This window comes from Impatiens glandulifera, chromosome 1 (assembly GCF_907164915.1).
Source record: "Impatiens glandulifera chromosome 1, dImpGla2.1, whole genome shotgun sequence".
NCBI lineage: Eukaryota > Viridiplantae > Streptophyta > Magnoliopsida > Ericales > Balsaminaceae > Impatiens > Impatiens glandulifera.
Window position 1 is genome coordinate 147,409,049 of NC_061862.1, and position 19,582 is coordinate 147,428,630.

The 19,582-nt window shown below is 33.1% G+C and overlaps 2 protein-coding genes across 5 annotated transcripts; one reads left to right on the forward strand and one right to left on the reverse strand.

The window, feature by feature from the left end:
* Nucleotides 1-1,227: 1,227 nt before the first annotated feature.
* LOC124920058 (regulatory-associated protein of TOR 1) lies at nt 1,228-14,423 on the forward strand. 4 transcript variants are annotated; one of them, XM_047460457.1, is made up of 24 exons: nt 1,228-1,514; nt 1,686-2,014; nt 4,440-4,542; nt 4,902-4,984; nt 5,445-5,615; nt 5,723-5,839; nt 5,914-6,080; nt 6,408-6,562; nt 6,672-6,816; nt 6,904-6,982; nt 7,083-7,184; nt 7,967-8,050; nt 8,142-8,252; nt 8,359-8,724; nt 8,811-9,003; nt 9,112-9,717; nt 10,478-10,810; nt 10,953-11,076; nt 11,433-11,557; nt 11,680-11,825; nt 11,919-12,020; nt 12,641-12,726; nt 12,834-12,915; nt 13,544-14,423. In XM_047460457.1, the coding sequence occupies exons 2-24, from the start codon at nt 1,715-1,717 to the stop codon at nt 13,880-13,882; spliced, it is 4,119 nt and encodes a 1,372-aa protein (XP_047316413.1). In that variant the 5' UTR covers nt 1,228-1,514; nt 1,686-1,714; the 3' UTR covers nt 13,883-14,423. The 4 variants fall into 4 exon arrangements, with proteins under 4 accessions (XP_047316413.1, XP_047316415.1, XP_047316416.1 ...); XM_047460459.1 differs by having other exon boundaries at nt 1,229-2,014; nt 10,478-10,807; XM_047460460.1 differs by having other exon boundaries at nt 1,229-2,014; nt 5,445-5,603.
* A 2,743-nt stretch (nt 14,424-17,166) lies between these two features.
* On the reverse strand, nt 17,167-18,425 carry LOC124914251 (protein LURP-one-related 15-like). Its single transcript, XM_047454760.1, has 3 exons — nt 18,058-18,425; nt 17,615-17,845; nt 17,167-17,514 (listed from the first exon to the last, which is right to left on the reverse strand). Exons 1-3 carry the CDS (start codon nt 18,322-18,324, stop codon nt 17,368-17,370), a joined length of 645 nt encoding a protein of 214 aa, XP_047310716.1. The 5' UTR covers nt 18,325-18,425; the 3' UTR covers nt 17,167-17,367.
* Between the last annotated feature and the right edge of the window lie 1,157 nt (nt 18,426-19,582).

The following is a 19,582-nucleotide window of genomic DNA, read 5'->3' on the forward strand; positions in this document are numbered from 1 at the left end:
CTAAATCAAACAAACTCTTAGAACTCAATATTTAGTTGGTGTGACATTTAATTTTTTTTCCATTTTTCTACTTATTTAATTTATCAACCAACCAAAATATTAAAATATTATTATTTTATTTTATAAAGTTTAATTAAAATTTATTATAATAATTAAATTAATTAAATATTCAAATAATTTATATTTTATTCAAAAAGTTTATATTTTTATAAAAAGGTCAATAAAAAGTTCAAATATTTTAATATTAAACAAGTTCTTTGGAGATGAATTGATTTGAGTATGACATCATTTTATAAAAAATTTGAAGAAGTTATCATGATTCGACTTCAATTTATTCATTTTTAAAGTAAATTTTGAACCATACACTTTTATTTAATAGAATTGAACTCAATATCTTGAAAAATTGGTTGAGAGTCTCTACTAAGACAGACTCATGTGAGTTATTAAACGATAAATATTAAAATAATAAGTCTAAATTAATAAAACGGTGTCGGAAGAATCTACAAAATATTTTAAAATGACAAATAAAATTATCTTTAACCAAGACCATTTTTTTGCTAAATAATAAATGATTATCTATGTATACGACTAGAATATTGAAAAACTCATGCAAATAATTAGAAGATACATTGTCAAGCTCACGATTCAACTGAAAATAAAAACTTCTTTAAAGGAATAAATAAAAGCTCGAGATACTTCTAAAAAATATATTTTTATATGTAATAACTATTCGAAAAAAAACTCGAAAAAAGATCATGAACAAAATCAATGAACAAAATCAGATGGTATTAATAACAAACGATTAAAAATATTATTCGAATTACAAAATTTTTTTAAAAAATTGAATGGTTTGAAAAAAAAAACCGATCACAACTCCGATGTAGAAAATTTGTTGAAGGTGTAAAATACATTTTTCAAATTATTTATTTATTTTATATTTGGAAAAAAGAAAAGAAATGTGAAATGAAATTGAATGATTACATTACATAAATAATAATCATGTCACCATTTGCTAGTGAGTTGTCTTTGAATTTATTTATAATTTTTAACTTGCATGTAAATATTAAAATAAAAATAAAAAACTGTTAATAGGACATGTGTAATTGAAGTTTATTATTTTAATATTATATAAAAATAAAATAAATTAAAAGTAATATTAATGAAAAAGTAGTAAAATATAATAAAAAAATAAAAACAATAAATAGTAGTAAGGTAAAATAAAGAAAGAAATCGCCTCTTCCGGACCCTCTTTGGACGCAGTGGCTGTTGTGTGTGCGCCTCCATCCTTCCTTCTCTCTTCTTCCTCTTCGCTTGGCTAGGGTTTCTAGGGGGGTTTTGCAGCCTCCATACTTGACTTCTCAACCCTTCTCTTGAGTATCCGGAGCTGGATTCGTCATCGTTCTTCATCAGATTCTCGATGTGTCGTTGGTTCACCGGCTTTGTTGATTAGGAACTAGCTTCTGATTACGTCTTCATCAGACAACAATCAATCTGTTTCTTTCTCTCTATCTGAGGTATATTTGCTGTCAAGACTAAAGCTCCGATTTTTCGTCTCTTCAATTTTGCTTGCTTGCTTGATCGATCTCGGTTTGGATAGCTCAGACTTATAGCTTTTTTTATACCCACCCAGTTGGTTAGATTAGGGCAAAGCTTGATATGTCATTAGTGTATCGCATTTCATTTAGGGTGTGGAGCTGAAGGGGTTGAGATTTGAATGGCATTGGGGGACTTGATGGCGTCTCAGTTTTCTCAATCATTAGTTCCTTTAACAAATCATCTGGAGGAGTGTTTGAGCCGTGATGAAGTAGATATTTTAGGACAGAGACGGGATAGGGATGCTGAAAATGCGAGTACTAGTATTGTCAATGCTACAGCTGCAACTGCTCCAACAAGTTTGGCATATTTGCCTCAGACTCTGGTTTTATGTGAACTCAGGCATGAGTCTTTCGAAACTTATGTTCCTTCTGGTCCATCAGAAAGTGGGTTGATCTCGAAATGGTGGCCCAAGGATAGGGTAATCACTTAATCACTTAATCTTTTCCTGATATCTTTATTATGTTATTCAAGATGAGTTATATGTTTGAAATCTGGTTTCCTATGATGCTGCAGTAGTAATTTATTGCTATTAATTGTGTATCCGTTGAGCCGACAAGTTTTCTCTTTATATATATTCAAAGTTACTTATGACTAATCTATTAAGCCTTAAATTTTTATCGTTTGTGGAACTTTGTCGCGAATAAAGCGGAACACAAATTAGTTCGGAAAACTGAACCAAGTTAACAATTGTTGTCTAGGAGGGATTAATATAAATAACTCCCTATTGAGAATTAGCTTTTAAGGTCGACCTATTTTATTTTGGCTGAGATTAGTCTGACTCAAACTGCTTGAGTTCGGTTTGGTAATGATGAGGAAATTGGATTTGGGGCATCAATGATTAAATTCCATAGATGACGTAAATACGAAGATTTAGCCACTTGGCAAATGTTAGTTTTCTTCGCATTTAAGTGTTCTATGGCCATAATTGTCAATTTGTCGGTACTCAAAAAAGTCCCCCGTATTGCTCAAACTTTCATATTATTTTTCAACTGCTAGGGTTTTGGTTTCTGTGTCCTGAATGAGTGGTTCTAGAACGTTCTTTACATTTTGGTGTCCTACCAAGGGATGTAGAGACAAAATGGCTTATATTGGATCCAATTTTTGTCGCGTGAATTTATGTTCTTCTAGTCAACAATGAAGTGACTTTAGGTTCTGTGAGCTGTACACTGAAAAAGAGAAGTTAACCTTTTTGTTGCAGTTGTATTGTGCAGATTTAAAAGATGCCTACATGATAAAGGAAAAAAGATTATTTTGTTTCCTTAACTTGCGTCGGGCTTGTTCCTCAATTTATAAAAATGTCCAAAGTTACATTTCGTAGTCATTTTTAGTTAACTTAGTACTTGCTGTACGCTTTAGTCTAAAGGGAATAATATTGATACCAATGGTTAAGGATAAGGAACTTCATATATTCTGCATATATAATTTATGAACATAACAGATTTAACCAAAATTTTAGTCATACAATCCATTTTAAAAGTCCGGGAAGCAAACAGAGCGACACAAGTTTATGAAGCAAAATGAGCATTTGATGCAAGTTTGGGAAGCAAAACGAGTGTCTTTCCAAAAATCAAGCTTGATTGTGCCATTTAACTTACTGAAACTCAACTGTGTTACCAATTGATCACCAGTTAAATAAATTGTTTTTTGTAATTCGTGTTTGCTGTTGGATCCCATTTTTGCATTGAGCTCAGTCGCAGGACATAATTAACTAACCTTGCCTGTCCTTTTTAATACTTCTAGTATGCTCTGGTTATTATCTGTCTCCCGTGAATTCCTTTTATCTTTAAACCATGCTATTGTCACATTTGATCAGTTAGAGATCTCCTCCAATATAAAAAAAAATATAAGGCCACTGGTGGATACTGATTTTATTATATATGAATGTGTCCATTACTTGTTTTTATTCTGTATTATGCAATATCTGCTTCAGATTCTTATTACTATTAGTAAGGTCTTTAGATATGTGTTGGAAACAACATAATATTGCGTGGACCACATCCTGGATTTTAGATTATTATTCGGAGTAAGCATGAACTACTTGACTTTGTTCATTTAATTCAACTTTTAATACTCATCACAGCACTGTCATGAGCATTTGGGAGGAGTAATATCTTAATTTTGAACAGATGCGTGACTTATCAGATGTTGATTTCTTTGTCGAAGTGTTCGTTTCAAGAACACCCTGTAGTTAGGTGTTCTGAAGGGAAGCAAAGTCACTCTCCTAAATTTGGTTTGGAGATTTTGCCACTTGCTTATAGTTTATTTTTCTTTTAATTGTAATGCTGATTGAATTGATACTAGGCTATATGAATTCCTGTTACATTATGATTGGTTCCTATGGCCTGTATCATCATCTTGTTTTTGAAGGATCGCATACTTTGGATCATTATAATCTAGGAATATTTGCTCTTTAGTTTCTTGACCATTTGTGTTAGTTTGTCTTAGCCTTGAACTTGATGTCATTTACAAACTTGTTTCAGAATGAATATCTAATTGGTGCAAAGTTCTTGTATGATGTTGTAACTCCAATTGGACCTTTCTTGGTAGTCTTTTGGATCTGTATAACTGATAGGCATGGAGACATATATACCTGACGACAGGTTACATCTTTATCACCAATAGTCACATAAAATTCGTATCCTTGACAGTTGGTAACAGGCCCAACCTATAGATAAAAGTCTCTAATAAAATATGAATAATGACATGGTTACATTCAAGGATGGAGTGATTGCTTTCCACTAACATATATTCATATAATTTGACCAATAACTTCAATAGCTGATTCAGTTAATGCTTCAAAGGTATTCAACTCTCTCTTTAATGGTTGTGCACTGTTATTGCAGATGAAGACGGGTTGTGTTGCACTTGTACTTTGCTTGAACATCAGTGTTGATCCGCCTGATGTAATTAAGATATCTCCCTGTGCTAGAATGGAGTGCTGGATAGGTAAAGTATTTTCCTAGATCTTTTTTTTTCTTTTGTTGTTGATAAATTATGGTTTTCTTCAGTAGTTGCTGTATGTATATTCTCTATGCGATTGTTTGGAGTTGTGGGTATGTATAGAGTTGCTTTTTATATAGTCAGTTGGGCTTCTGGCTTGTGTTGTCTATCTGTATTTTTTTGGTTCATAGAGATCATGGCTGTCCAATCTAATTGCATTTGCTTGGTCTCTTTCTAAAAATAATGTCCAGTCTTCTTCAAAGTATGACAACAAAATTGTTAGCAAGTAGGCATGATTTCAAATGCAGGAATTGCAACATCATGAAAAGGGACAAATGGTTTATTTTCCTCTCTTTTTTCTGCAGATCCATTTTCTATGGCACCCCAGAAAGCACTTGAAGCAATTGGAAAAAACTTGAGTCTTCAGTATGAGAGGTGGCAACCCAGGGTGAGGCTGAAGCTCAACTTTATCTTTTTGTTGCCATTTATGGTGTTATCCATATGAAAATTTTAACCCAATAGCTAGAGAAGAACTTCATATTTATCAAATGCCAAAAAATAATACATAGCATCATTGTCCTCCATTTTTTTCCCTCTCTTCCCATACTAAGATGTGGGATTTCACAGACTGATAGGTGAATAGTGCTAAAACTTGAAAGTTCTCTATGTACTCTTCTGTTTAGTTACGATAAAGAACATACATAGGCTAATCATCATCGTCTTATTCGTCGAAATCACTCCTGAAATGACAATCACAAAACACCCTTTACTTTTTGATAGAGGGAGCTCAATTTGAAATTTATTTTCTGGATGTGCAACATGTTTTAAAGATTTCCTCAGACACCGGGTTTCTGGTATAGTTATTTTCATTGACACTACTTAAGCTCAATTTGTTTGAATTTATGAAGGCTCGGTACAAGCCTCAGCTAGATCCTACTGTGGAGGAAGTGAAAAAACTCTGTACTACATGTCGGAAATATGCAAAGACAGAGAGAGTTCTCTTCCACTACAATGGTCATGGTGTACCCAAACCAACTCCAAATGGTGAAATTTGGCTCTTCAACAAGGTTTCAGAAACGGTGTCTGTATTTTTTCTATTATTTTATCTCTCTCAGTTCTAGTATGCTAATAAGTTGCAAGTGTTTCCTTAAAAATAATATTTTCTGAAGTGTATATTTTGGTGTAGAGTTATACTCAATATATCCCGCTGCAAATAAGTGAGCTTGATTCGTGGCTGAAGACACCTTCAATATATGTTTTTGACTGCTCTGCTGCAGGGATGATTGTTAGTGCTTTTGCAGAGGTACATTAATGATGCTTAAAATGTTATTGGCTTATTTTATTTGTTTCTTCTTGTAAAAACTGTCTTTTTTATAGCTTCAAGATTTGAGTGCTTCTAGTTCAAGTGGAACTACCACTCCTACAAGGGATTGTATTCTGCTTGCAGCATGTGATGCACACGAGACTCTTCCCCAAAGTGCTGAATTTCCTGCTGATGTTTTCACATCCTGCCTCACAACGCCAATCAAGATGGCTTTGAGATGGTATTCATGGTTTTGCATCTTCTCAGTTATTTATAATATATTGTCATATTATTCTTTCAGCTAATTTTACCACTGTTTAAAATTTTGGACCTTCTATACATTTTTTTGCCAATGTGCACGAATGATAGGTTAACCTTGTTTTGTGGTATAGTGTTGGTGTGTTTTTTTTTTTCTGACAATGCTTTAAGATGTGTATTTTATATCTAGAATATACCAGACATTTTTTTTGCCCTTTCTCTAGTAATTTTTAAAATGTTTTGGGGCTGTTTGTAGTAGCTTTTTTTTCATATATCAACATTTTGTTTTATTTATTTTTTCTTATTTCAGGTTTTGTACTCGTTCGTTGCTCCGTGGATCTCTAAACTACTCCCTTATAGATAGAATTCCAGGGCGCCAAAATGATCGCAAGACACTTTTAGGTGAATTAAATTGGATTTTCACGGCAGTGACCGACACAATTGCCTGGAATGTACTCCCACATGGTAAAAAGATTCTCTTGCTATATCTGTAACATTGAAAAGTTTTCTGATTATATGCTATATGTTGGCCAATGTAGTGACTTGGCAATTACTTAATTTTTTTGTCCTTCAGAGACCTTCCAAAAACTGTTTAGGCAGGATCTTTTAGTTGCCAGTTTGTTTCGAAACTTTCTACTGGCTGAGAGGATCTTGCGGACTGCAAATTGCACTCCAATTTCATTTCCTAGTTTGCCTCCAACTCATCAGCACCATATGTGGTCAGATATGATATATTTTGTCACTTATAAGTTTATTCAGTTATTAGTGGATAGTAGACTTATATGAAATTCTCTCATGTGGCCCAGGGATTCATGGGACATGGCTGCTGAAATATGCCTTTCTCAGCTACCAGGTTTAGTTGAGGATCCAAATGCTGAGTTCCAGGTTTATTCTTTAGCTCGCAAAAATGAATTAAAATTTCTTGTCTTCTGATTGTCCTATCTTTGGTCAATGTGATTGAGTAAATTTTCATCATTTTTTCCAGCCAAGCCCCTTTTTCACAGAACAGTTGACAGCTTTTGAGGTGTGGCTTGATCATGGATCAGAACACAAGAAGCCACCTGAACAGCTGCCCATTGTTCTTCAGGTTCTGTGAATTAGATAGATTTGGCCGTGATTTATTTTATTAATATATTTTATCCCATTCATATGAGCTTCTAAGTAGAATTCCTCGGCAAGTATGAATATTTTATTAAAGATGGCAGGTAGGCATAAAAAAAGAGAAACATAGAAGAGCTAGTGTTTGCTCAGGGAACATTATCTAACCTCCTTGAACTGAACATTCTATAGCATCTGAAAATCTCTAGCAGTAATAAAAAGTCTTTTGTCGTTAAGCAATAATTTGTACTGCTGAATTGTGTAGTGGATTTTTTTCCTGTGAAGCAACAATGGTAATACAAATTTCATTCCATTCAAAGTTTTACCAATGTTTAGGATTTCATAATTGGACTTTTTACACCTAGTTATAATACAGTTCTGATTATTTTGAAATGTCATTTAGTAATTTTGTGCCACGTCATGATGGAATAAGAGTAAACTTGACTTGCTTTTATAACTTAAGAGGCTGGAAGTGATGAGCAACTGTAGTTAGATCTTCAACTTTTTGTATGAATTATTTTATGTTAATCATGCCAAATGAATGGTTGTTTGAGCTTCAACACCACAATGGTAGTCTTTGATGATCTATCCACTAGACTCATCCTTGATTTATCTGAGGTCAATCTATTATTATGCATGCGTAAAAAGTTTGATTTCATTCTTTATGCTGAAGATGATCTTCCCATACAATATTGTCATATATGTCCAAACCAGTTATTCTCTATGCTGAAGGAAAAATGGTGAACTTTAACAAACTAACTATGCATGTAGGTTTTACTCAGCCAATATCATCGATTTCGAGCCTTGGTGCTTCTGGGAAGATTCCTTGATATGGGATCATGGGCCGTAGATCTTGTAAGTGCTTATGTTTCATAAGAGGTGACCATACATTCCACATATGCCATTTATCGGCATGAATCGATAGATTTTTCTTACCTTTTTTCAGGCTTTATCTGTTGGGATATTCCCATACGTTTTGAAGCTTTTGCAAACAACTACACCAGAGCTACGACAAATTCTTGTATTCATTTGGACAAAGATTCTTGCTCTTGACAAGGTACATATCATCACCACCTTTTGTTATCTTTTTGTTGTTATGGATTTGCAGTTTTTTTTTGTCTCATAACAACTGCATTTATTTTGCTTCTGGTTTTGATTGATAGTCATGCCAAGTGGATCTTGTGAAGGATGGAGGACACACATATTTTATAAGGTTTCTTGATAGCATGGAGGCATTTCCAGAACAGCGAGCAATGGCTGCATTTGTTCTTGCAGTCATTGTGGATGGGCACAGACGAGGCCAGGAAGCCTGCATTGAAGCTGGTTTGCTACATGTTTGCTTGAAGCACCTTCAGTCTTCGTCTGGTGTTTCTTCACAAAGTGAAACACAAACCGAACCTTTATTTCTTCAATGGCTTTGTCTTTGCCTGGGAAAGTTGTGGGAGGATTTCACTGAGGCACAAATAGTTGCTCTGCAGGCAGAAGCTCCTGCTGTATTTGCACACTTACTTTCTGAACCCCAACCCGAGGTTGCTTATTACTTAAAATCGATTTAATCATTTTCTGTTGACATAATATCTCTGTAACTCCGATTGTGGATGAATCTTCTTTTCAGGTAAGAGCTTCAGCTGTATTTGCTCTAGGAACCCTGCTTGATGTTGGATTTGATTCATCAAGAGAGGGTGGTGTTGGAGGTGATGAAGATTGTGATGATGATGAAAAAAGTAAAGCTGAGGTTAGCATTATCAAATGCCTTCTAAATGTTGTTTCAGATGGAAGCCCACTTGTACGAGCTGAAGTTGCTGTAGGTATGCCATCTTCAGCCATTCTAACAACATTTATTTAATATTTTCACATCCTATGATCTACGATTTGACATGATTCTCTCATTCACATATTATAATCATTGATAACAGCTCTAGCACGCTTTGCCTTTGGGCACAACAAGCAGTTGAAGGCAATTGCTGCTGCATATTGGAAGAAGCCTCAGCCTAACTCCGTCCTTAGTTCCCTACCTTCATTTGCCATGAAGAGTACTAGCGGTTATACCACTCCAACTCAGTATGTCCAGCATGGTACGATGGGTCCCTCACAAATTGGTCCTGTTTTTAGAAGTGGAGATAGCCAAGCTATAGTTCGAGATGGGCGAGTCTCCACTAGCAGTCCACTTACATCTTCTGGAGTAATGCATGGGTCACCTGTATCAGATGATTCATCTCAGCATTCTGATTCTGGGATATTTAATGATTGCTTGAGCAATGGGGTGGCAAGTGCAAGGCAAAGGCCTCTAGACAATGCATTATATGCACAATGTGTGCTTGCTATGCTTACATTAGCCAAGGATCCTTCTCCTCGCAATGCTAGTCTTGGTAGAAGAGTACTTTCCATTATAGGGATTGAACAAGTGGTGACAAAATCTGTGAAGCCAAGTGGCAATATGGCTAGACTGAGTGACTCAATTGCTCCTTCACCTAGTCTTGCTGGCCTTGCACGATCTTCTTCATGGTTTGATATGAGTGGAGGTAAGGTCGCCCTTTTTTGTTTGTTTGAGAGAATTTTGAATTATTTCCTGGTCCACATTATTCTTCATGCCATTTTTTGGTTTGAAAATGTAACGCCATGGCTCTTAGATATGCCATTTTACATGGCCTTCAAATTTATACAAATGTTTAGAGAATTATCTTCAACACATCACACTTGTCTTTAGTTTTGGAAGTTACTAATTACACATGATTAATGAAGTGAAGTGGGGGTGATAAGTTTCAGGTTATATTGTTTGTAGACTTAATTCTTGTCTCAGGTTAGGGTCAAGTCACTCTTTGACATTGTATTTGAGGTTATATTTTTTGACTAATGTGACAAATGACAGGTCATTAGATGATCTTAGGACTCATCAATCATAAACCTTAAATGGATTTCATATTCAATTCGAAGCTATAAAAATGAAAACATAGTTTTTGAACCTCTTTCAGACCCTCCCAACGGTGCAAACCCTTTCTAGACCTACTCACAACCTGTCTATACTAATACACGACCTCAATTTCATCATCTTACAAAATTTTTGATCCATTCCCGATCGAATCAAGAACACATATTTCTCAAGAATCAATCTCATCCTCCGAGTTTTGGATATGTTCTAGCCACCATCATTCTGAACATTTCTTCTCTTGATTCAAAATCACACCATGTATTTGGGATGATTACCAAAGAGCACAATTAATTGTCATGAGATTTTTTTCTTGTTGCATCCATTGATTTCTCTGATATGTTGTCTTATTACAGGTCATTTGCCACTTACTTTTAGGACTCCTCCTGTTAGTCCGCCTCGACCCAGTTACTTACCTGGAATCCGAAGAGTTTGTTCACTAGAGTTCAGACCACACATCATGAATTCTCCGGATACAGGATTGGCTGATCCACTCTTAAGTGCTGTTGGGTCAGATGCAGCATCTGATAGAAGTTTTCTTCCGCAGTCAACAATATATAGTTGGAGTTGTGGTCATTTTTCGAAGCCTATACTTACAGCAGCTGATGACAGCGAAGAAGTAATGGTCAGAAGAGAAGAAAGAGAAAAATTTGCTCTGGACCACATAGCAAAGTGTCAACATTCTTGTATGTCTCTTATTGTCCTCTAAATGATTAAACAACAATGATCGGTTTGTTGGTTTGACATTCCATTTTTCCGTTGCTAATCACCAATCACTGTTTTTGTTCACAACTGACTGATTTTTTAACTTTGTTTATTTTCTCTGTTCAGCTGTCAGCAGCTTGCAGAATCAAATAGCTAGCTGGGATACAAAATTTGAAACAGGTACCAGAGCAATTTTGCTGCATCCTTTCTCTCCAGTTGTAATTGCTGCAGACGATACTGAACGAATCAGGTATTGAAGTCACTTTTCCTGAGAATTCATATAATAATTTCTTATGGTTATTTTATAGATGTTCTTTGTTTATGCTTCCACTCTATCAGGGTAAAAAAGTTGATCTTATAATGGCCTGTTTTGTTATAATTTTTTTTCATGTTGATTATGACCTGAAAAAATGCACATTTGTTATATTTTCTAAAAATCGTAATGATCTAAAATATGGTGGGGTGGTACTTTTTATTTGGCAGTTTTGTGGATGTTAAATACTTTTTATTGAGTGGGTAACTTTTTATTTTGTCTATTTTGGTGGAAAATTCTTTTTTATCTTTTTACAACATTACTCTAACATTATTCTGTATTTATTATTTAAGGATATGGAATTATGAGGAGGCTACTTTGATGAATAGCTTTGACAATCATGGTCTTATTGACAAAGGAATTTCAAAATTGTGCCTTGTTAATGAGCTTGATGACAGTCTACTTCTTGCTGCTTCATGTAAGTTCCTTTCAACTGTTTTTGCTTGATCAGCCATAGAAACCCTCTTAAATTGGGCCAATTCTTGGTTATTGCTTGATGTCTCTTCTGGATCTAACCCTTTTCAATTTCGTATGATATAGGTGATGGGAATATCAGAATTTGGAAGGATTACAATTTAAGGGGCAAGCAGAAACTTGTAACTGCATTCTCTTCAATTCATGGTCATAGGCCTGGTGTGCGCAATGATAATGTGGTTGTGGATTGGCAGCAGCAACCTGGTTATCTGGTAAAATTCTTTTCAAATGTGATAAATAATTGTTAATAATTTCTATCATCTTCTAATTAATTCTCATCCATTTCGATAAATCTCTGTAACCAGTATTCATCTGGTGAAACATCATCCATTATGGTCTGGGATCTGGAGAAAGAACAGCTTGTACATTCTATTCCGTCATTATCGGATTGCAGCATATCAGCATTGGTAGGTTCATTTTTCTATGTTATGTGTTAAAGGACTATTCAGGTTGAATTCACTAGGACAGCATTGATTGAGGCTCGATAAGACCAAGAAGTAATTAAGTAAAAAAATTATACTATGGGGGCTTGTATAAAATTGAAAATTATGTGAAATGTAAATTGATTTGATATGATTTTGAACTAATGTCAGAAAAGTACTTAAAGATTATTTTACCCCTATAATGACATATTGATTAGTTTTCAGGGTTTAAGTTGTCTTTTGGATGCTCTTGTTATATGAACGAATTAATTCATAACTTACTGAATTAAGCCATATTTTATACCTTAAGTTAAATCTAAATAATAAGTGACATTGAAGTAACAATTAGCAAATGAAATTACTTATTTAGATTAAGTGAAAAGCTGTGTTATCAAAAACTGCCATACTAATCTCCTTGTGTAATGCAATATTCAAGTACCAACTCATGGCTATTACTCACACAGTGCTTTGAAAACTTTGGAAATGATTGTCATTTCAATAGAAAAAAGACGTGTGTAGTAATAACATTTTGCTCCTGCTTCTATATGAAACCTGCAGTACTATGAAATCATTCTGATACATAATATGCTGTTTTGTTATTGCAGTCCGCCTCACAAGTCCATCCTGGACATTTCGCTGCTGGATTTTTGGATGGTTCTGTGAGGCTTTATGATATTAGGGCACCTGAGATGTAAGTAGTTCTTTGTGCTTCTACTTGTTTTGATGTTAAATTGAATAAAAAATGAGGATATTTAACGGTACAGTCCTCTGATGTGTATTTCTACTATTTAAACTCAGGCTTATTTGTACATCCCGGCCACACACACAGAGAGTGCGAGTTGTAGGCATTGGTTTTCAACCAGGGTTTGAGCATGGAAAGGTATATAAAGGAATATTGAGCTTAATTATTGCACTTTATGCTGATATGGAACCATTTTCAGATATAAAAACAAAAATAGATTTCTGAAATTTGTCTAGCCTCCGACAAAATTTAGGCCTTGTTCGAACTGGGTTGTTTGAATTTAGTTCTAATAACACTATCCCGTCGTCAATCCCTTCATCAATTTTTTTTATTTCATCACCAAAATACCCTCTATTTTTTATCTTTCATTGTATATTTATACCCTATTGTAACCTAATAACCTACACTAAACAAGGTTATTTGGAAATAACCTACTGGCTATCCAAAAAACCCAAGATCGAACAAAGGCTCAAATAACCCCTTATCACACACACATCAATTCCATCATCAACTGAAATACAAATACTAAAGTGCCCTTATTTACTTTTGTATAACATTTTAAAACATTAAATACAAAGAATATTTTAGTTATTTAACCTAAATAATCCATTTTCTCGTCAAACAATTTTTTTTTTATTTTTCAAATAACCCAACATCAAACAAGCTCTTAGTTTCTAAAGATTCCAGAAATAAAGTGTTACAAATGTGGGGGCCATATATCTCTTCTGCTAAATTGACCAAATTTGTTTTGTTTTGGTTTGATCAGATTGTGAGTGCATCGCAAGCAGGTGATATTCAGTTCATTGATATAAGATGGCCAAAGGATGCCTACTTAACAATAGACGCACACAGGGGGTCTCTTACTGCTTTAGCTGTGCATCGTCATGCACCCCTTATTGCAAGTGGCTCGGCAAAACAGCTCATAAAAGTGTTCAATTTAGAGGGTGAACAATTAGGCAGCATTAAATACCTCTCAACATTTATGGCACAGAAAATAGGTTCAGTAAGCTGTCTTGCCTTTCATCCTTATGAAGTGTTGTTAGCAGCCGGAGCTGCAGATGCATGCGTTTCTGTTTACGCCGATGAAATCGCTCCAGGCAGATGATTTAATATTATTATTATATTGGGTTGGAGAGAAAAGAAAATAACAGTGAAGGAAAACCATCATATACATAATTCAGAAGAAGAAGAGTTTGCCGGATTTTAATCTTCACATTTCTTCAACCCTAGTTACTACAACTACTAGACGTTTGCCCCCTTGTATCTTAAATATTCGTTTAGCCTCGCTCTTTCTCCAATGAAGAAGAATGGTTCATATAAACAAAAGTTGTGAAGAAGAAGATGAATGAATCCAGATTCCAGCTCTATATACTCTACAACAATTACTACTGTTGGTGGTGCAGGCTTTGACAAATAATTTGATGTGCCTACTGTAAATACCTTCCTCCTTTTTTTTTCTTTTTCTTTTCTTCTATTGCTTTCTTCTCTCTATCTTTCTTTCTTACTTTCTTACTTTCTTTAGGTGTGTCTTTTTCTTTTTCAATTGATTTCTTTGGTTGTTCTTAGTCCATATTCAATCATGTTCAATTTGTAAAAGAAGCAGGGGAATTATTTGTCATTGTTATAATTTGAATCTGGTGTTGACATTGTAACTTGTCTATTCCTGTTTCCCTTCTATCTATACTCAGATGTTTTTCTCGGTTTTGGTTTTCTTCTTTTACTTGCATTATTTTTCCATTGACCTAGATTCAGATCTGGAATATATATTGTTATTAATGTTTTATTATCAATAAGGTAATAATAGTCTTATTGAATGAAGAGACTGAGATTTTAAATTCAATTCTCATGAAATTGTTCTGGTTGGGCTTGGGGCCAAAATAATAAGTTCAAAGTATCTTTTGGGATAATGATCCACAATTGTTTGTAGGTAATACTTAAATGGCCAAAACTACTATTTTTTTTTCATATTTTGGGATGATGATCTACAATTGTTTGTAGGTAATACTTAAATGGCCAAAACTACTATTTCTTTTTCATATTTTGGGATGATGATCCACAATTGTTTGTAGGTAATATTTAAACGGCCAAAACTACTATTTCTTTTTCATATTTTGGGAGATGATCCACAATTGTTTGTAGGTAATACTTAAATGGCCAAAACTACTATTTCTTTTTCATATTTTGGGATGATGATCCACAATTGTTTGTAGGTAATACTTAAATGACCAAAACTACTATTTCTTTTTCATATTTTGGGATGATGATCCACAATTGTTTGTAGGTAATACTTAAATGGCTAAAACTACTATTTCTTTTTCATATTTTGGGATGATGATCCACAATTGTTTGTAGGTAATACTTAAATGGCCAAAACTACTATTTCTTTTTCATATTTTGGGATGATGATTCACAATTGTTTGTAGGTAATACTTAAATGGTCAAAACTATAATTTTTTTTTCATATTTTGGGATGATGATCCACATTTGTTTGTAGGTAATACTTAAATGGCCAAAACTACTATTTCTTTTTCATATTTTGGGATGATGATCCACAATTGTTTGTAGGTAATACTTAAATGGCCAAAACTACTATTTCTTTTTCATATTATTGTTTAAAGTTGTGCTAATGGAAAAAGAATAATAGCAAGGATTGAGTTTGAAACACCATTTTCTGTTTTTCACCATCATCTTTACACTTGTTTCTTGAAGAAAGATTTGGTTGGATATAATTTAACTATAAAGTGGTTGAACCCATTTGGAAAACACTATTTTTACCTTGGATCAAGCTGTTGAGGCCATGGATTCTCCAACTCCATTCTCATGGGACTAAGATTTTGTGTATTAACTGGAGGTAGAATGCAAAGGAGAGCTTCTAGCTTTCATTCAACTCAATGCCTCTTTCTTTATCCCTTGCCACAATATCTAATACAATTTGTAAAAGAGTAAGGATAGAGAGTCGGAATTTAGTTTCAGAAATAATGTCCCACCTTAAATTTAATATGAGAAAGATTCTATTTTCAAAGTCCAATCACATTTTGTCATGTCATTCCCAGACATCGTGACACCAAATTTTCGCTCTCTATCATTTTTTTTTCTTTTAATTACAAATGTCAGTTTAATCTACATTGAGGATGATTCCATCCTGAGCCACCAACAGATTCTTGCCAAGAATCAACAAAGTACCAAGATTTTATCCCTTAGCATGTAGAGATTTGTCTGCATAAGTAAAATTAACTTAAGGCAAGATGGAGAATTGCAAATTTTTTTTTGCAGGAAAGACATTCCATCACCATCAAGATGACAAGCAGGAGAACAAAACATTGATTCTTCATGATATAACTAACTTAACTAATTCAGATTTTCTAGAAAATTACATTTTTTTTATAAAATTGAAAATTTACTTGAAAACATTGAAAATTAAGTAAAATTGTAAGAGTCTTACTTTAAAATAATATTAATTATATATTATTATTATCATTTATAATTAATATAAAATTATTTAAAAACTAATAATAAATAAATGATATTAAGAAAATGTATAATTATAAAATTAATTACATGAATTTATTTATTTCAATAAGTAATTAATTTAAACACATAAATACAAATTTATTCTATTTTTGTAAAATCAAAATAATTTATAAAATTGTAAATTTTTAAGTTCCTTATCAAGTTTAATTAACTAAAGTGTTCACATCAAAACATCATATAGTTAAGTTTAACTAACTTAAGAGTTTAAGTAAAAACAAAATGGTCTTTTATTAATTGTAAAATCATAAAATTTTATTAGTTAAATTTGAATTGATCTGATCTCAAAATATTAATAAGTATCATAAGGTTGCCTAAAATTTGACTAACATTATTTTTTAAAAGCCAAAACTCATTTTAAAAATAATAATTCTAGCAAGTATTAAATTCCAACTCCAATTTGTATAATAAATACATTATTTTTTAATTATTTTTTATATTTTAATTAAATCTCAAAATACAGTCTTTGTTTTTCTAAAGCCAAATAACTTTTGAAGGTAATAATAACTTAAAATCTATCATATTTCTAGCCCAATTATGCATTGAAATCCAAATTTAAATATTATAAATAAATTTAAGTAGTAATGACATAATTTATTTTTATACTTAAATGAGCCTATTTAAACATAAACTCAAAATATGTATAAATCATTAAATCCAAACTTAAATTCTTACCAAAATTGTAAAAAAATGTTGTAAAATAAGAGTACCAAATTTGTCATTATATGGAAAGAGAACATACAAATTAATTGTATCTTAAATTATATTCTTTTAACAATAAAAGATAAAGTGATAAATGAAGGAAATAAAATAAAAAATTGTGAAACCTTTCTTCAAAAATACAAATTAAACCATTTCATATCAATCAATTCTTTATTCTTTATAACATTTAAACCTTCCCTAAATCATCAATTTTTTCATCAAACAAGAAAATCCCAAATAAATAAAACAAGCCCATATTCTAATGGAAGTTTGTTTACAGAGAATATGGATCATAAACCAAGTTAGGCAAGAAGAAGAAGAAGAAGAAGAAGAAATCTGGAAGTTGGACATGAATTAATCTCAATCATCTCCATTTCTGTCTGCATTAATCTCTTCAAGAACAGCAACAAGTGCAACTATGAATGCATAATCTACATTCGGACAAACAGTCACCGAATATGTGTCCTGCCCAAGAACAACACTCTGAACACTGTGCTTCTTCTTCATCTATCCAATCCAATCCAATCCAATCCAGTTCACATCTTCATTAGCAATAACATAATTTGTAAAATAGAAGCAGTTATAGGTTAGGATTTAAGTATTTTACCTGGGCAATAACCAAGTTTTTAGTATTTCCAGCATAAATTACACAAGACCTATCCAACCAGCTTCCACTAATCTTGAAGTCACAAGTATGTTCCTCTGTGTTTCCGGCCATGAAAACATCCAATTCAGTCTTGAATTGAATAAGTGAAGACTTCTTTACACTAAAAAGTAGATTCTTAGATTCTGTGTCATCTCCACGGAAAACATTCCATCTCCTATGTGCTGTTATTGTCTGAAAATTTCATTTTCCCATCAAAGTATCAGAATGCACATTAAAGAAGCTTGTTTGATAGATGATTAAATTAGGGATGATTCTTTATCCAAATAACCCAGATGAAAAAAGCAGTTTTAGGGTACAATTCAAATAACCCAGATGAAACAAACAGTTTTAGGGTACAATGCAAATAACCCAGATGAAACAAGCAGTTTTAGGGTACAATGTACCTTCTGGTGCAGAGTGAGAATAGGGTTTCCGGCGGCATCAAGGATGGAGCGACGGTCATGGAGGCTGAAGAGTTTACCTTTAATCTGAAACAAGATATTGCCATTTACGTCAGTGACGACGAAGTTGCATTCCTTGAGGGTGAGGAGCTTCCTTTGGATAACGATATCAATTGGGTAGGATGTACAGAATTCAGAGCCGACAACTACGATTGGATCAGGGCCGCTTGTCGCCGCCGGGTAACTGATAGGTTGAGCCATTGCAGCCATTAGATTGTAAGATTGATTGATCGATCTATGTTTGACTTCCGATACTAGTTTGCCTTTTTGTATTCAATCTTCGTCCAGTCGGGCACCAACTGTTAATACTAATAAGCCGTCAACGGGTAATAAGCTGTCAAGGGGAAATTTGATGAAATGACAGTAAATTTCAGCTTATTTGATTTTTTTTTGCAAGCGCATAAAATAAATCCGAGGGTGACATTTTTATTTTTTTAGACAAAAATGTCCTCCGGTCTCGCAACCAGATGCCGTGTGAAAAGTCCACAATCGCGAGACGCAACCGGCAATCGCGAGACGAAAAAAAATATTAACTTAAAAAAAAAATAAAAAATCGTCTCACGAGTGTCGGTTGCGTCTCGCGATTGAGGACGTCTCGCGACAGGGACAAAATTGTCAAAAAAAAAAAAAAGTGTCACCAATGCTTTTTATTTTAAGGGCGGGTCAAAAAGTCAAATAAGTGAATCATTAAGATCATTTCGTCAAATTTCCCCGTCAATAACTATTTCAGGACTAGATTATTCAAACTCAGCTTATTATATTATTCTAATGTATCGATCTTCTAATAGCTTTCATTCCTCTTCTTCGCCACATCCTACATCCATCTCTTCCCGCTCCTGACCTTATCGACCTTCGTCCTTCATTCTACAAGAATTGATGAAAATACAATCATCTTCAAAAGTGGTTGTATCAATGTATAAAAAAAGTTTATCGAAATTGAAATCACAATATGCATAGTGACTTTTAAAGTTAGCAATTTTGTGGAAATTTTGAATATATAATTATTTTACAAATATAATTATATTTTAAATAATTATAAGTATATTAAAAGTAGTTGTTGACCAATTATGCAAGAATTAAATTATTTTTGTTAAAGGGTTCATGTTTTGGGCATAATTTTTTAAAAATTATGTTATTTTTTTATGACACAATTTTACAAGATATGAACACATATCAATTTTTTTTTGTGGTGGATGAGTTTTAAAAAGAACCCCAACTTCATGAATAAATATAATATTTTTTCCATATTTGATTACATAACATGTAGCAATATGACTGAAAAAAGCAATAAGATATGCCTCCTCATATAGATAGATATAAATTATGATTAATCTTATATATTATAATTAATTAACTAGTCACAATTAGAGATTTAAAGTTAGTTTCTCATATTTTATTGTGTTTTGGTTTTAGAAAAATAGTCTTCTGTTTTTATTTGTTATAACATGAAATTAACAATTAAATTAAG

What these genes read in the sequence shown, in the direction of transcription:
- LOC124920058 (XM_047460457.1), top strand. Translation starts at nt 1,715, where the DNA reads ATGGCATTGGGGGACTTGATGGCGTCTCAGTTTTCTCAATCATTAGTT. An exon ending in ACTCATCAGCACCATATGTG is followed by an intron (nt 6,817 to 6,903) that starts GTCAGATATGAT and finishes CATGTGGCCCAG; the next exon opens with GGATTCATGGGACATGGCTG. An exon ending in TTTCTGAACCCCAACCCGAG is followed by an intron (nt 8,725 to 8,810) that starts GTTGCTTATTAC and finishes TCTTCTTTTCAG; the next exon opens with GTAAGAGCTTCAGCTGTATT.
- LOC124914251 (XM_047454760.1), bottom strand. Translation starts at nt 18,324, where the DNA reads ATGGCTGCAATGGCTCAACCTATCAGTTACCCGGCGGCGACAAGCGGC. An exon ending in TTCTCACTCTGCACCAGAAG is followed by an intron (nt 17,846 to 18,057) that starts GTACATTGTACC and finishes TGAAATTTTCAG; the next exon opens with ACAATAACAGCACATAGGAG. An exon ending in AAAACTTGGTTATTGCCCAG is followed by an intron (nt 17,515 to 17,614) that starts GTAAAATACTTA and finishes TGGATTGGATAG; the next exon opens with ATGAAGAAGAAGCACAGTGT.